The sequence below is a fragment of the Hypomesus transpacificus genome, chromosome 12 (genome assembly GCF_021917145.1).
Source record: "Hypomesus transpacificus isolate Combined female chromosome 12, fHypTra1, whole genome shotgun sequence".
Taxonomy (NCBI): Eukaryota; Metazoa; Chordata; class Actinopteri; order Osmeriformes; family Osmeridae; genus Hypomesus; species Hypomesus transpacificus.
Window position 1 is genome coordinate 10,560,246 of NC_061071.1, and position 15,918 is coordinate 10,576,163.

A 15,918-nucleotide genomic window follows, 5' to 3' on the forward strand; every position below is an offset into this window, starting at 1 on the left:
CCACAACCAGGCTGCCAAACTCCCATGTCCTCTTATCCTCCGACCAGATAGATCTGTGTGTGTACAACATCAATATTTGTAAAACTAGATTCATTGTTAGTTTCACCCTCAGACTGTTTCTGTTCATTTAAGAAAGCGAGTCAAGGTCTGCATTGTAGTGATGCTGTAGGACTCACAGTTTACTGGAGTGAAACGGCCTACACTTTATTCATGGAAATGTGTATACCACACACTGTATACAAGATAATGAGTCAGTTCCTAGGAACTCTTCACGGCAGTCTTGGATGAGGAAAGAGGAACTGGATATCAACCACATTTGAGGTTGTAACCAATTACGCCTGGAAGGAAGTGTCCATGTAAGGAACAACAAAGGCTTTCCTAATAACAGTGTGTGTTTTACAGTATGCAGCAGCATCATTAGTCACCGGGCTAATTCATAAAAGAAGAGGCGCCAGAGATGTGAGTAACAACCTGAAGAGGGAACATTTCCCAACCACACAGGCCACTGGGTCAGTGTAGTGCAGAGTTCCTGTCAGACTCAAATCTAACACTGAATGAGTGAATTAATACAAGGCTGGAATAATACAGCTGGTGTAGTTAAAAATGCTATATTTTAACATAATTTTAGTTTCATTTTAGTTCAGAAATTCAATAGAAATCCTGTCCTAAACAACATTAAAATAAAAAAACATCCTGCTAGATTTACAATGAAAATAACTCAGACATGAAAAATCACACAACATATACTGTTTGTAGATATATAGTATTGTCTAATATATTATCTATGATATCATTTGTATCTAATATAACCTATAGCTGACCAGAAGGATGAAAACCATTCTCCACATTGTGGCAGCTGTAGGCAACCCTTTACCCAGTCAGTGTTCAACCTTTCACTCCTCTGGCAACATCAGAAGCGGCTTTGTAACCTGATCTGTCCCTGACACTATAATCCAGACGGCAGAGGACATTAGGGAGGAGAGAAATCTGAGCCTGGATGGAGGGTTCCACACAGAGGGGATTTGGCTCCACAGAGCTGCTCCTCCAGGCCGTGTGTGGTAGAGAAACAAACACCCATCTTTGGAGAGGAAACCGACATTAACAAAGATTGATGTGTGTCGGTTTTGTATCTCGGCACAGTCCATCTGAAGAAACATGCACCCGCCCCATCATCGCTGAATGCATAGTTTCATAATGGCTGCAATGAGAATATAGATTGTGTTGAAGGCCTAACCTGCTTATGTTCCAGAGTTCGTTGATAGGCTAGAGCTAAAATCAAATTTCTTAGTCCACGAAACTGTACAGAAAGCACAAAGGTAAAACCAGTGACAAGGGGCCAAAGATCTGCTTCATAGATGTTTTCTGAATGACGTCTGCCCTGTAGTTGCTGTTGTTATTCAATGTTCTCTTTGGTATGCCAGTAATGCATGCTCCTCTTTGCTTCTCCATAGAACAGGAATGCTGGGTATGGTAGACAGGATATCCACCACAGCCCACCCTGCTCTTATCAGAGCACCTTCACTTCCCCCTTAGTCTTTGACCACACTGAGGTGAGTGGCTTGATCATTCAGGAAACCTTCCAGATCAGCCCACAAAGCTTTCAGGAAAACCAAAGTGAATGATCTCTCCTTGTACGAGAGTTTTGTTTATCTGTTTAACGTCTCAGTTTGTCACGGGAGTTATCTTGCATTAGGAACTGGATTGTACTGCAGGTCTATATACTGTGTTTGAGCAACTGGTATGAAAGGCTAAAACATGGGAAGAGAACTATAACTACAGCAGACAACTGTGTGTTTGTTATTGTTCAACTGTAAATGCACTGATAATAGGGCAGGCTTGTTGGGACAACAATAAAGCTAAACGAATGGGGGGAGGGCTATACCTAAGGAATGCTTCTAGAGAACATAGATCATATTACAAAAACATCCTGAGTCTAGCCAACCTATGTAGGGTTGCTCTATGCATTCTTATAGGCCAATCTGCCGGTTTGGCATACTTGGTGTTCAACTTCTTATGTCCTTTAAGTGTTTGTTAACAGTTTGGATCTGCATGACCGTCTGTTATAAATATTGTCTCCATATGTCTGCTGTGATGTGAATACAAACATGAGGGAGATAATGTGTCTAGTTGTCCCTGCACACGTGATCTACCCCTAGGTAGAAAACATATTTAATTTAGTTACACATCGCAGTACATGTTCTATGGCAAAATAATTCACGCCACGATCAAAACATCCAAAAGGCCACGAGGATTAGAATGTCAGCCTCCGGGTGCATTATTGTAAATAAATGTGAAATAATAAACTCAGCAGATTTTATTGATCTGACGCGAATTGTATTTGAATTGAATTTGCTTGTTTCCTGCTAAACGATGGCGCGTCCAGTCTAATTGTTGACATCGGTTAAGCATCACCGTGGGGTGATCCTGACACCAACTTCCATTTTAGATTGAGACAAACCAATTCCTGCTGAAGGAAACGGCATACAGAAGGGTACATTCACCCTGGCTTTCACTTCCACACGAATGGGAAAAGTCAATGAGACTCATATGTTCTCCTGTTGTTTCCCTACGCCCATCTTGAACATCTTTATCGCTGGACCCTCCATCCTGAGCTGACCTGTCAGTTCTCATCGCCCCCTAACCACAGCGCTGTAGTTGGGGGGGAGGGGTTGGGGGAGGGGTGAAGAATGTTCGGTATGCGCGGGCGAGAATAAATCTGAGCGAGCGGGGAACCTGGCACGTTTTTTTTAAAGCTACGAACTTGCCTGTTACCTGAAAATGTCATTATTACTAATGTCCTACGATGCAATGGTGCGCCGTTCAATTATGAAAAGCACAGAATGTTCCAATTTGATTTAGTTTGCGGTATTATCTCACGCGCCTTTCAATGTGTCCTCCGTTTGTAGTGTAAATGGTTTCGTCTGTAGTAGGTGGGACTCTAGAGCGGTCAGCAGGACGTCATAGATCAATGAACCGAACGAATTTCAGGGTTGGACACACGGCGGGGATTACAGTAAACTCTACCCAAATGTACAGATGTGACAACGAGACAAGGATATCGAAAAGGTTTTTTACGTACACCGGATATTTATTCTGAAACTGTCAATATGCGGATTTTTTCTAAACCAGCTTTTGGATTTTATTAAACAACCCCGAATGTAGCTTTATCAGATTGCGAAACAGTTTCAATCAGTAGTATACAACAATAATATTCAGGATGATTTTTGCTAATACTGCCAACCCATTGAAGACCGCTTATCGCAAGCAGGTAGGCCAAAAAGCTGTGTGCGCATAGCACTATCCGGTGCCTTTTCCAAGGAGACAAGACAGACATTCACTACAACGACAACACAAAACAAGCAGCCATGATCTGAATATACATGTATCTATACTGAATATAGCTATGAACCGTGCTTTTGTGACCGTTATGGGTTTTTTCCTACCAATTTAAGGTGACAGATGTGGGAATGATGCACCTATTCAGCGGCGGGAGGGAGAGGGGTGTAGGAAACAAGGGGGGTAGGAGGGTGAGAGGAGGACACGGGAGAGGGAGAGGGAGAAATGGTCCATTTGGGACAAGTGTACAGTTTGTTTTGTTGATCATTAAAGGATAACATCCAGCACGTATTACTCCCTTACGACTACGGATACATTTCTATCTTCGTGTGAGCTATAAACCCTTAATGGGACTTCCGGACACGATTACAATTCAGTCGCTTAACCAGTTACTGTAATTTGATGTAGAACGGACAGCACAATATCCTGCTTTTAAACAGGACATTGGCTTCAGGTTTCCTCTTCATGCCACATCACCTGAGTGCACAGTCTCCGCTCGTGTCTCTGCCAATGCGGGTCAGTGTTCTGGACTGAACACGCATGCAAGCATTCATGCATCCTTAATGATGCCTTCTCAGGTGTTAATATTAATGCAGGTGCTTTTTTCCTTCGTGTCCTGTCAGGTTTGTATGTGTTAACAAGGAGGGGGCTGTTGTGTGTTCTGTGGACAGTCTCCTGTCCCTCATGGGTGATCTCACCTGATCCTGGAGTCGGTGGTTCAGTGACTTAGAAAGCGGAAAGATGAAACCATGCAGCTGGTCTGGTAAAAGGCCTTGTGTAATGAGTAACCCTATCATAAGGCTCTGCTTAGCTTAGGTTTGAGGCGGTGGTTCATCTGAGGTTCATTTGTGGTGTTAGTTGGTTAAGATCAAGTGTTAGATGTGTCCACATGTAGACCTTGTCGTTCACAGTGGATTACACAGTTTTCTCTCTAGTTTTCGTCAGTTACTCTTAGTAATCGTGTGGTTGTATCAGAGGTTGGTAAGAAGTGTGTAGGTGAGCAGCACCAACTATTCACAAACCCCTTAACGTCTCCCCTGACTGAACGTTAAACAGTTCCTCTTTGCTGGAGCTCTGTGTGTGTTTGGTTTCTCCTCTGGTATTTAGGGTTAGCTCGGTGTGTGTTTGGTTTCTCCTCTGGTAGTTTTGTTTCTTTCCCACCCTGGGACACTCTCTCTTTGTGCTAGAGAACAGCCGCCAGCCAATCACAGATGACATATGACCGCTGCCATGACGTGGGGCCAGCAAGCTGGTTGGGCAGGAGTTATTTTCATGAATGAGTAAGAGGAAGGAAATGTTTTGTAGAGGAGGAACCGGGTTTGGCAGCTATGGTTGAGCATGTGGCTGTTAAGTTCCCTGTGTGACACTGCTGTGGTGTTTGGGAGACACAGCACAGAAGCACTCTGGTCCTTGTGTTTTGGGGACATCAGGTGTTGGGTGCGAGTGACCGTCCCAGTGAGCTGCTGCTGAGTCATCTCCCCCCAGCTGAGTGGATCATTCCTGTCTTCAATAGTTGAGATCACATTTATTCATTTAGCAGACGATTTTATCCAAAGCGACTTCCAAGAGAGATCAAGAGTGTTGTCTAGCTGTCCTTTCTAAAATGTTACTTATAATGTTCTATGTTTTTATGGATGTTTCTTTATTTGCCACTATTTATTTACTCCTTGATTGTTTCCTTTTTAAAAATAAATAAAGAACGCCCTCAGAACGCCTCGACAATGAAGAGCTCACTGTTAATGAAAGGCATCATTATGATTTTGATTATTATCAAGAATAATAGTGTCAGATGGCTGAGCGGTTAGGAAATCGGGCTAGTAATCAGAAGGTTGCCGGTTCCATTCCCGGCCGTGCAAAATGATGTTGTGTACTTGGGCAAGGCACTTCACCCTACTTGCCTTGGGGGGAATGTCCCCGTACTTACTGTTAGTCGCTCTGGATAAGAGCGTCTGCTACATGAGTAAATGTAAATAACCCGAAACCTTTTAGGACCATAAAAAGACTCTTGATATTGTGCAGGGTGGTTGTTAACGAAACTGTCAATGTAGGTTGAAGTGTGTGGGTGAGTGTGTGGTGTGTGTGTGTGTGTCTGTGTGTGTGTGTGTGTGTGTGTGTGGGTTGAGCTGACCCACATTAGTTTGTGGGTGTGAGATGACATCATTTGTGAATTATTTGTGTGTGTGTGTGTGTGTGTGTGTGTGTGTGTGTGTGTGTGTGTGTGTGTGTGGGTGCAGTCCTACCCTATGGCCCCAGGAAGCCCCAGTACAGTGAGCAGCAGTAACAGCAGCACCACAGGCTGGGACCAGCTCAGCAAGACCAACCTCTACATCCGCGGTTTGCCCCCTGCCACCACTGATCTGGACCTGGTCAAGCTCTGCCAGCAGTGAGTACACACACACACACACACTCACAGAAACACACGTAGACACACACATGCAAGGACACACACACAAACACTCACACAGAACAAAAACACTGTCTAGGGAGGTAAGAACTTGCTGTGCTTTTTATACAAATACCATGAATCAGAACCCTGCAAAATGTACACTGTTATGAGACAGCTATCAAATGTTATCTGTCTCTCCCATAACCCTCTCTGGTTCAGCGGTTGCCATGTTTAGGTGGCTATCCCCCTTCATGTGGCCCTTCTGGATTACTAGCATATGGAGGGAGGCATTCAACCATGTTACCAGCGGCAACAGCAGCTGTTTTTGTTTTGCTCGTGTTTTGTTCCCAGTGGTGCTCGGTAGAAAGCAGAAATGAAAGACTCTTTCTTTTGCAATACGGCTCAAATGGAGATAGCATGATGCATGTCCTAAAAATATCCCTTCTGCTAAATGTACTGGACAGAAGCTGGCTTCAACATGGTTGTTTAGTGGACAGTTTGGGTTTGGACTTAGTTTAAAGTAGGGTAGAAATGATGCACTAATAATGATGATAATAGTAATGTATTCATCCAGCCGTCGCTTTTTAAAATCCAAAACAACGTACAGAGGGACGTTGTATGATGAGCCTGCAACCTCTTGATCTGCAGTCTCTCACTGTTCCCCTTCCCCCTCCATACAGTAACACACAGAGGGATAGCATGCTAGCTTTCTGTTGCTAGGTATATTGTTTTGGTACCAGTCTCCTGGGCCCTGGGCTGGTACTGGCTGGTGTGCAACTGTACTGCAGCGGCCAAGACGAGTGGACGAAGTGCACTAAAGACAAAGGCTCATTTCCTACACCATGAAAGTGAATAAGGAACACAGGTTGTAACTTTTCCGTCGTCGTTTTTGTATTCACAGATACGGGAAGATTGTGTCCGCTAAGGCAATCCTCGATAAGACAACAAATAAATGTAAAGGTCAGTGTGTTTGTACCTGGATTGGGTGTCAGGAACATGCTGAGTGGCAGGAAAGAGTTCTAAAGGTAATGTAATGCGATGGTGTGCTGACGCCTGTTCTCCTGTATGGCAGGTTACGGGTTTGTAGACTTCGAAAGCCCAGCGGCCGCCCTGAAAGCAGTTCATGCCCTGAAAACCAGCGGGATACAAGCCCAGATGGCTAAGGTGAGGAATTAGTTCTAGCCTGCCTGTCTGCCTGTCTCTGTCTGTCCATCCATCTGTGTCTCATCCACGTCTATCTCTGTGTCTGTCTTGTCCACGTGTGTGTCTGGTCAGCATCTGTCTCTGAGTGTGCTTGTGTTAGCTGGCGACGTGCGTGACAGCATGGTGGTCACATGACCCTGGATGCCTATCTGCTCTGCTAGTGACCTCATGTTTGCTGCTGAAACTAAATATCCTCCCTCACTGCCAGATCACCAGCCTATCACACGGCCGGCGCGCCTCTTTCTCTCACCCGTTTCCCAAAATCCCACTCACCCTTTCATAGCTTAGCACTCAGTATTAGCTGTTAGCATTCATGCTAATTAAGCTAAGCAGTTATTCACAGTGCTGTGATTATATAACCTAGCCACACCCAGTTAGCATTCTGGACGCTAACCTCTTCACAGTTTGACGAGAGGCCGTATGGCTTAGTTATTTCGCTCGATTCCTTAATCAGAGCGAAGGGTTGGCTATTCTGCTCCGACCAGATGACATTTGGAGAGTTCTCCTTGGTGAAAAGTGGAATTTCTCCCAGTCAGCGCATTTCCCCTGGTCCCTGCCTCTCTCTTCCTGTGTTTAAATGCAGAGCAGGGAGTTCATTGATAAAGGGCTAGCCTTTCCCCAGAGGGACCTAGCATGCCGTGTCTGTCTCCTGTGTTTCTGCAGAGGCTAGCAGAACACAGGCCGCATACAGCTTCGTACGCCTCCAGGCTGGCTGGGCCGGGAAGCCTCAGAACAATCTGATGTGAAGTCAGTAGGTGTGAGTTACTCAGGGAGAAACTAGTGGTCTTACCAGCCGCTCTGGAAACACGACACAGCCAGCTCCTGGGGAGCCTAAGCCAGAGCAGGCCTGCGCGGTGTTCACCGTGATCTGTCACTGTTGGGGGCTGAACAAAGCTGTGTTCTTATGATGTGTTTTTCCTGTGAGTGTGTGATTGTGTTTCTGTATGTGTTTGTGTGTGATCGTCTGTTTGTGAGCATGTGTTAGTGTGTGTGTGTGTGTGTGATCGTCTGTTTGTGAGCATGTGTTAGTGTGTGTGTGTGTGTGAGTATGTATATGTGAACCTGCTCTCTCTACCCCTAGCAACAGGAGCAGGACCTCACCAACCTGTACATCTCCAACCTGCCCGTGTGTGTGGACGAGGCTGAGCTGGAGGGCCTGCTACGGCCCCTGGGCCAGGTGGTCTCCACCCGCGTCCTCAGGGACTTCAGCGGGGCCAGCCGAGGGGTGGGCTTCGCCAGGTGAGCACAAAGCACCCGACAGCCACGCTAAGCTAGGATGGGTCACGTTTTTTGAGAAGAACTTTCGGTCGCATTTTCTGACATGAACTTCCTGATATTAGTCCATAAATCTAGAGGTTTGACAGGGAAATGAAATAAATCCGATATCTGCGGTCATCACAGGACAGTGATGAACACGAGCAGTCGTTGCGTTTGGGCTGAATGCAGTGGTTGGACAGGCTACTTGCCTGTCGTTCTCCTGGCAGTGGGACAGCATTCACAGGGCGATCAGTCTTTTAATGTGTCAACTAAGTTTCCTTCGTCTCTCTCCCAGGATGGAATCCACTGACAAGTGTAATGCAGTGATTTCTCACTTCAACGGGAAGTTCATCAAGACTGCTCCTGGAACTCTGGGTAAATATCTAGACACATGTTGGTTAATATCTAGACACACAGTACATTTAAATTCAATTGAGTCATTTAGCAGACGCTCTTATCCAGAGCGATTTACAGTAAGTACAGGGACAGTCCACCCGAGGCAAGTAGGGTGAAGTGCCTTTCCCAAGGATGCAACATCGTTTTCATGGCTGGGAATCAAACCGGCAGATGAAATGATCGTTGTTACGAGCATAATGATAATCATCATAATAATAATAATGTGATGAGGGTGATAGTAATGGTGGTGGTGATGATGAGGGTGATGATGATGAGGGTGATGATGGTGATAGTAATGGAGGTGGTGATGATGATGAGGGTGATGATGATGAGGGTGATGATGATGAGGGTGATGATGATGATGATGAGGGTGATGATGATGAGGGTGATGATGGTGGTGGTGATGATGAGGGTGATGATGATGAGGGTGATGATGATGAGGGTGATGATGGTGATAGTAATGGAGGTGGTGATGATGATGAGGGTGATGATGATGAGGGTGATGATGATGAGGGTGATGATGATAAGGGTGATGATGATGAGGGTGATGATGATGAGGGTGATGATGGTGGTGGTGATGATGAGGGTGATGATGATGAGGGTGATGATGATGATGGTGATGATGATGAGGGTGATGATGATGAGGGTGATGATGAGGGTGATGATGATGGTGGTGATGATGATGGTGGTGGTGATGATGAGGGTGATGATGGTGGTGGTGATGATGAGGGTGATGATGATGAGGGTGATGATGATGAGGGTGATGATGGTGATAGTAATGGAGGTGGTGATGATGATGAGGGTGATGATGATGAGGGTGATGATGATGAGGGTGATGATGGTGGTGGTGATGATGAGGGTGATGATGATGAGGGTGATGATGATGAGGGTGATGATGGTGGTGATGATGATGAGGGTGATGATGATGAGGGTGATGATGATGAGGGTGATGATGGTGGTGATGATGATGAGGGTGATGATGATGATGGTGATGATGATGAGGGTGATGATGAGGGTGATGATGATGATGATGATGATGAGGGTGATGATGGTGGTGGTGATGATGAGGGTGATGATGGTGATGATGATGAGGGTGATGATGATGAGGGTGATGAGTATGAGGGTGATGATGATGATGAGGGTGATGATGATGAGGGTGATGATGAGGGTGATGATGATGGTGGTGGTGATGATGAGGGTGATGATGATGAGGGTGATGATGATGGTGGTGATGATGATGAGGGTGATGATGATGAGGGTGATGATGATGAGGGTGATGATGATGAGGGTGATGATGATGAGGGTGATGATGAGGGTGATGATGATGGTGGTGGTGATGATGAGGGTGATGATGATGAGGGTGATGATGATGATGGTGTTCCTCCACAGCTCCCTCTGAGCCTCTGCTGGTGAAGTTTGCAGACGGTCAGAGGAAGAGGAGTAGCCACAGCCCCTTCATCCCTAGCGGGCGCACCTGGACCAGGGAGGGCGACCTGCGGCTGGTGAGAAGCCTTGACTACTGTTACCACGTCACATTTCAACCGCTACAAGTGTAGATCCTTGAATGAGAATATAGCTCAGTGGTAGTGCTTTAAAGGCTGCAGGTTCGAAGGTTACGTTGCTTTGAATAAAACATCTGCTAAATCAACACATTGTTATTACGGTTTGTGGTGTTGAGGTATCGTAGTGTGACAGTAAGGTAGATGCCTTATTGTCTGTATACAATACAACAACATTTAGTTTGGTAACTCTCAGACAGCAACAAGAGCGTTAGAACACACAACCTCTGAAAGGAATTTGAATGAAGTGAGTGTGTGCTCAGAGCTGGGTTCTGGTGGTGAACGTGGTTGTGTGTTGTGTGTCTCCTCCAGGGTGGAGTGACTCTCACCTATGACCCTTCAGCCGCCATGCAGAATGGGTGAGTTCCAGGGCTGGGGGGAGGAAGAGGTCTCAAGATCTCATTGAAATGGGAAAATCACTACCTACCCCAATCTAGGGTTACGGTCATCTTTTTTTGTAGCGGATACAGCTATTTTGTTTTTGTTTTAACCTGTCAAAATTGTCGTGATTCAAATACTTTTCAACTGTATTCAGAAGTGCTTGGATGTGTCTACCAGACGTTTTGATATCTTGATGAATTCCTTCACCCAGGTTTTATCCGTCCCCCTACGCCCTGACCAATAGGATGATCGCCCAGACCACCATGTCTCCTTACATGTCTCCAGTCTCCTCCTATCAGGTACCGTGGTTTTCGACTTCTTCCAGAACCTTCCGTGACCACATGGAACCAGATTCAGTGTTCTGTGAATGTGCTTAGCTGAGCAGACAGTGTACATCTGTCACAGGGTTTAACTGTTGTCCCTCCCTTTGTCCCACCTCTCCCTCCTTCTCCTCTGCCCCTCCGCTTTTATTTGCCAACCTTTTTTTTTTCCTCTCTCTTTCCCCTGTATCACCCCCCTCCTTCCTCCACCATCTTCCCCCTTTCCCACCCTTCCCCTTTCTCGTTCTCTCCCTCTCTCTCTCTCTCTCTCTCTCTCTCTCTCTCTCTCTCTGGTGTACCAGGTCCAGAATCATTCTTGGATGCAGCACCAGCCTTATATAATGCAGCACCCGGTAAGAGAATCGTCCTGTCCCACTCGTGTCATCACTGTATTTGGTGAGAAGGGCAAATGTCCGGCAGTCAACACAGCGGCCGGTAGAAAAACACAGCATGTTACTTTAATCAGGTCTTGGCTGCTGACTTGGCTGAACAACCCTAACCCAATGTGGGAAGAGAGAAGAAGCTAGCGGAGTTCAGTTCCAGGAATCACGTTTTCCACTGGGTGAAAACTGATCTGATGTTTATTTAGGGAAAAAACACAAATGGTTTAGTCTGAGATCTCTTTCCTATTGTTTCGTTTTGTGGTGGTGCTGTTGTGGAAGAACAAAACAAGGAGATTCTCCCCTCCTCTTCTCCTCCCATTTTCTCCTCCTCTCCTCTCCTCCCCTCCCCCCTCCTCCTCTCTCCTCTCCTCTTAGCTGTGAACAATGTGAGTTGAATTACACCTGAGTCAGTAGCCTGTCGTTCAGCAGAGTCTCCTGCTCTGTCTGGCCTTCAGCTCCCAGCAGCCAACAGGAAATGCCAGCAGCAGACGTGGTCTCATGACTGAGGCCACTAGCATCTCCTGTTAACAGATGGTTTGCAGTAGAACAAGTGTCTATGTTGTATCCACCGCACCCCCTCCCTCCCTTTTTTCTTCATACTTGGAAATGGTACATTCCCTCAAGGGCTTTTGCTTTATAGGGAAAACCTCCTATTAAGCTTGGCTTGTGTGAGCGAGGGACACCAAAAAAATTGTTAAACAAATTCCAAACCAACCACACCCCATTTCGCATTTCTCTTCGCAAACCTTCATGAAAATGCTGAGGTTTAAATCCACTGTTGAGTCTGACCCAGAAAATCGGCCATCATTAAAAGAACATTTGCGAAGGCGTCTAGCAATAGCTTTTTGCCTGCTTGTCTCTAAAATAACTTCCTCTTTCTCCTTCCTTCTATACTTCTCACTCCCTCTCTTTCTTTTCTCTCTTTCCTTCCCTCTCTTTCCTTCAATTTCTCTCCCTCCCTCTTTCTTTCTCTCTCCCTTTCTCTCTTCCTCTCACTGTCTCTCCCTCTTTCCCTCCCTATCGCTCTCTTTCCCTTTCAGGCAGCTGTGATGTCTCCCTCTGTTGACCACTCCATGTCGATGCAGCCGGCAGCCATGATGACTCAGCAGATGGGTCATCTCTCATTGGGTGGCAGCGGGGCGGTGAGGAGCATTCTGGGAAATACATGTGCTATATATATAAATCAAATGAGATCCTATACTTCAGAAAGATTGTAAACAGAGTTAAAGGGATCGTACTGGAAAACAGCAGGTCGGCAGATAGTTTTTTTTTATACCTATGCCTTATGAACGATTACAATTTTTAGGCCTTGAATAAACGAACGTCTAATTCTCTCTCTTTTCATGCTTCAGTACATTTCTGCCAACGCTGCTGTTCATGGTGGCTACGTCCCCCACTACCAACACATACAGACAACCGTAAGGAAGCACCTCTCTTTCCACAAGACACAGTGTTTCACGGCCCGTGATGGTGGTAACTAACATTCAACTGTTCCCTCTCCAGGACAGCGCATCACAACAGCAAGTGGACTCATCCAATAACTCCTCTCCTTACAGCCAACAAAGCAAGTAAAAGTAAGGTACGATTTTAGTGTAGTTTGAATGAATCAGTATTAAACATCCAGTAGGGTGATTAATGGAAAAACGTGTTTTAAAGGCAGGGTAGGTATGTTTTGTGAAATTAGCAATTTTGGCTTGAGTGCAGAAGGATTCAAACCAAAATATCCCACACCCTCCCTCCAAGCCAATCCTCTAAGCCACGCCTTACTACTGCCGGGAGGTTGACAGACAAGTAGCCTGTCCAATCATTGCATTCGGTCCGAATGCCATCCAATCATTAGTGCCGGTCTGACCTTAAATGTTTGGTCGTGTTTATCACAGTCCTGTGACGCCCACAGATTTTGGATTGATTTCACTTTACTGTCAAACCTTTAGATGTCCAAATCAAGATGTGAAGTTTATTTAAGCAAATATGACAAACAGTGCTTCACAGCAACAGTACCTACCCTGCCTGTTATTGAGGGCATTGACCCAGTGGCATCCCCAGTGTCTGGTGGCCCCATGGCTGTAACCAGTGCTGATGACTGTGATGATGGTTGTAGCACGGTTGTGTGTGTGGTGTTAATCTTGTTGGTGTGTTGACCGTGGCAGATGACCTTGGTGCAGTGATGAAGGTTGTACGACCACGAACGGTTTCAGACTCCTCTGATCGGACCAGACCCAGGAAGTCTTCGGACAGCTTCAACCAAACATCTGTGCGTGCTGGAATTATGTAGAACGTCTAGGATGGAGACTGACAAACGTGTAAATGGACAAAAAAAAAAAAAAAACGGTTATTATTCCCATTAAAAAAAGAGACAGGAATATTATTTTTTATTTTGATAACAAAAAAACAACAAAAAAATATTATTTTCTACCTGGGATTCTCAAGTGGATGTGGTACACCCACTGTGTGATGTGATGTTCTAAATGCATGAACCTGATTATTTTCTTTTCCAAGGCTTCAGTGATTTTATAGGTAGTTTATTAGTGAGATATATGAAACATTTTGCTTGCAAAGAGTGTTTATTAGGTGAGGTGTTACTGGTTTCAATATGGTCTTTCAGGTGTCCTTTGAAGTAGGCCTGTAGGCTTTAGTGAAAATCAAACGTAGGAGGATAAATATGTGATAAATGCTGACATTTTTCCAAATGGATGATAGGTTGGAAAATGTGCCTTCTGTTTTGTCACATTAACCATTCAGAAACTCACTCACAAAGTAGGCCTACCTAGGGTTGGAATATTTTTATTAGTCCAAATTAATTTACTTTAATTTTTGGCACGATCAAGGATGTAGGGGCAACGCAGTATGTACTACGCTAACAAACACGGCCACAAGACAATTTGATATCCAAACACATCCATATATGCAAACTTGAAATGAATGAAATTAGCTAACGCTACATCGTGGCAATATCTTTTATCTTTTTTTATATATCTTTTTGAGAGGTAATGTTAAGTAAAAGCTTTAGTCACACATGAAATTATAATTCGTTACAAAAAAATATATTAATACTGAGTCTTTCAAAAGACGTTTGCTCTGGCGGTCAATTTGGCCGAATATCTACCTCAGTTTGATGTCGGCTGGAAGGCCAGGGTTCGCAGGACTAGCCCGCCTTGTCTGAGCGGAATGGGAGCTGAGCTCAGGAGCTGGCCAATTAAGATACATCTTTTCTGACTTCAATTTCTTCCTTTGTCCTTTTTAAAACACAGCGCTTCACCTTCTCGTTCTCTTCACCGTTTTTAGTATCTTTATTTTTTTACAAGGGGAGTGTAAAATTGTTTTCTGGTGAGTTAAAAAGCAAACTGATTCCAGCAGTAGTTGCCGAGTCTAGTGCAATAAATGAGGAATGGTAACAGCATAACAACAGGATTTAAGCGGGATACAAACTTTTATTCGCTTTTTATTGGTATACCATTGCTTGGAACCCAACAATGGATGTTTGGATTGCTTTCACTGCGTTAATGCGGTTGATAAGCTAGCTAGTAATGTCTGAACCAAGTGCCATTCTGTGTTAGATGCTGGTAGTAAGGATGACAACGCAAAAAGCTTTTTCTCTTTCGATAGGCTGGGTGAAAAAAAGAAAACAATTAAATAAACAACGGAAATAGAAACCTAGAAAATCAAGAGTCGTTTTTCTATTGTGTGTTTTGTATGTCAGGAACATTTGCTGGTGATATAACCGGTGTAAAAAAAAAAAACCTTAGTATTTTTGTTTCTCTGTAACGATTTGTTACAATCATTGTTTTCCATGTCACCCAGAACTACCAGTCTTCTTGTGATTTCCTTCATTAAAGCCTCAAAATAAAAGTTTTCCATTACAACAATTTTTTTGGGGTATGATTTGATTGGTGTACTGCTTACATTACAACAGCAGAGGGGGTTGTGTAGTTACTGTAAGGTGACAACAACGACGTCAAACACTGCCTTCAACCTCTTATTGCTAAAACATTTACTGCCATCCACGTTCCAGGTCAGCAGTATGGTCCAGAACTAGTGATTTAGGGATTTTTAATCCCTGCACCGCAAATGTAACCAGCATTATTTTCGGACACTTTTTTTCACCGGGGGATCACGTAGTAATATATCCTTTGAAGTATCAGTCTTAATGGATCGTCCTTCTAAGCCGGTAGCTTAGTGCGGCTGACGCGAGAGACTCTGAGGCACCATCTCCAACCGGTATCACGGATCAAAAAGATCCGGGGTGCAAATTTACCCCCCACTACACTAACTCCACCCCCGGCAGACAGTAATGCCATTCAAACAACCAGAGATATCAACTTCTTTAAACATGAAGAGCAATGATGCCCCCTCCCCCCTCTCTCTCTAATTCTCCACAGCTGAAGAGACACGTGGTGTTATTCCCCGTAGCGGGGTCAAGGTCAGTTTGGGGGTGTAGATGTGGAGAAGGGTTAACTTTGGAATTAAGTGTAATAACCTCGTCTTCTGTAGCATTCTGTAATAAAAAATAATAGAAATATTCAATTGTCATTTGTCATGTACATGTCTCTTTTCGCTCTCTCACGCACTCTCACTCACACACACACTCTCATATACACACACACACACACACAGTCTTATACACGTGAATACAAACAAATACTCACACATTCCAGTCATACCACTATTGGGAAGGCAGGCAGAGTAATAATGTCCCT

General features: G+C 44.7%; 1 protein-coding gene across 4 annotated transcripts; it reads left to right on the plus strand.

The window, feature by feature from the left end:
• Positions 1 to 2,728: 2,728 nt before the first annotated feature.
• On the plus strand, positions 2,729 to 15,738 carry rbms1a (RNA binding motif, single stranded interacting protein 1a). 4 transcript variants are annotated; one of them, XM_047030493.1, is made up of 14 exons: positions 2,729 to 3,268; positions 5,571 to 5,719; positions 6,624 to 6,682; positions 6,795 to 6,886; positions 8,013 to 8,164; positions 8,478 to 8,557; positions 9,968 to 10,080; positions 10,450 to 10,496; positions 10,730 to 10,817; positions 11,141 to 11,191; positions 12,262 to 12,363; positions 12,574 to 12,639; positions 12,725 to 12,785; positions 13,372 to 15,738. In XM_047030493.1, exons 1-14 carry the CDS (start codon positions 3,218 to 3,220, stop codon positions 13,494 to 13,496), a joined length of 1,236 nt encoding a protein of 411 aa, XP_046886449.1. In that variant the 5' UTR covers positions 2,729 to 3,217; the 3' UTR covers positions 13,497 to 15,738. The 4 variants fall into 4 exon arrangements, with proteins under 4 accessions (XP_046886449.1, XP_046886448.1, XP_046886451.1 ...); XM_047030492.1 differs by having other exon boundaries at positions 2,732 to 3,268; positions 8,007 to 8,164; XM_047030495.1 differs by having other exon boundaries at positions 2,733 to 3,268; positions 8,007 to 8,164; positions 12,725 to 12,800.
• Positions 15,739 to 15,918: the final 180 nt, after the last annotated feature.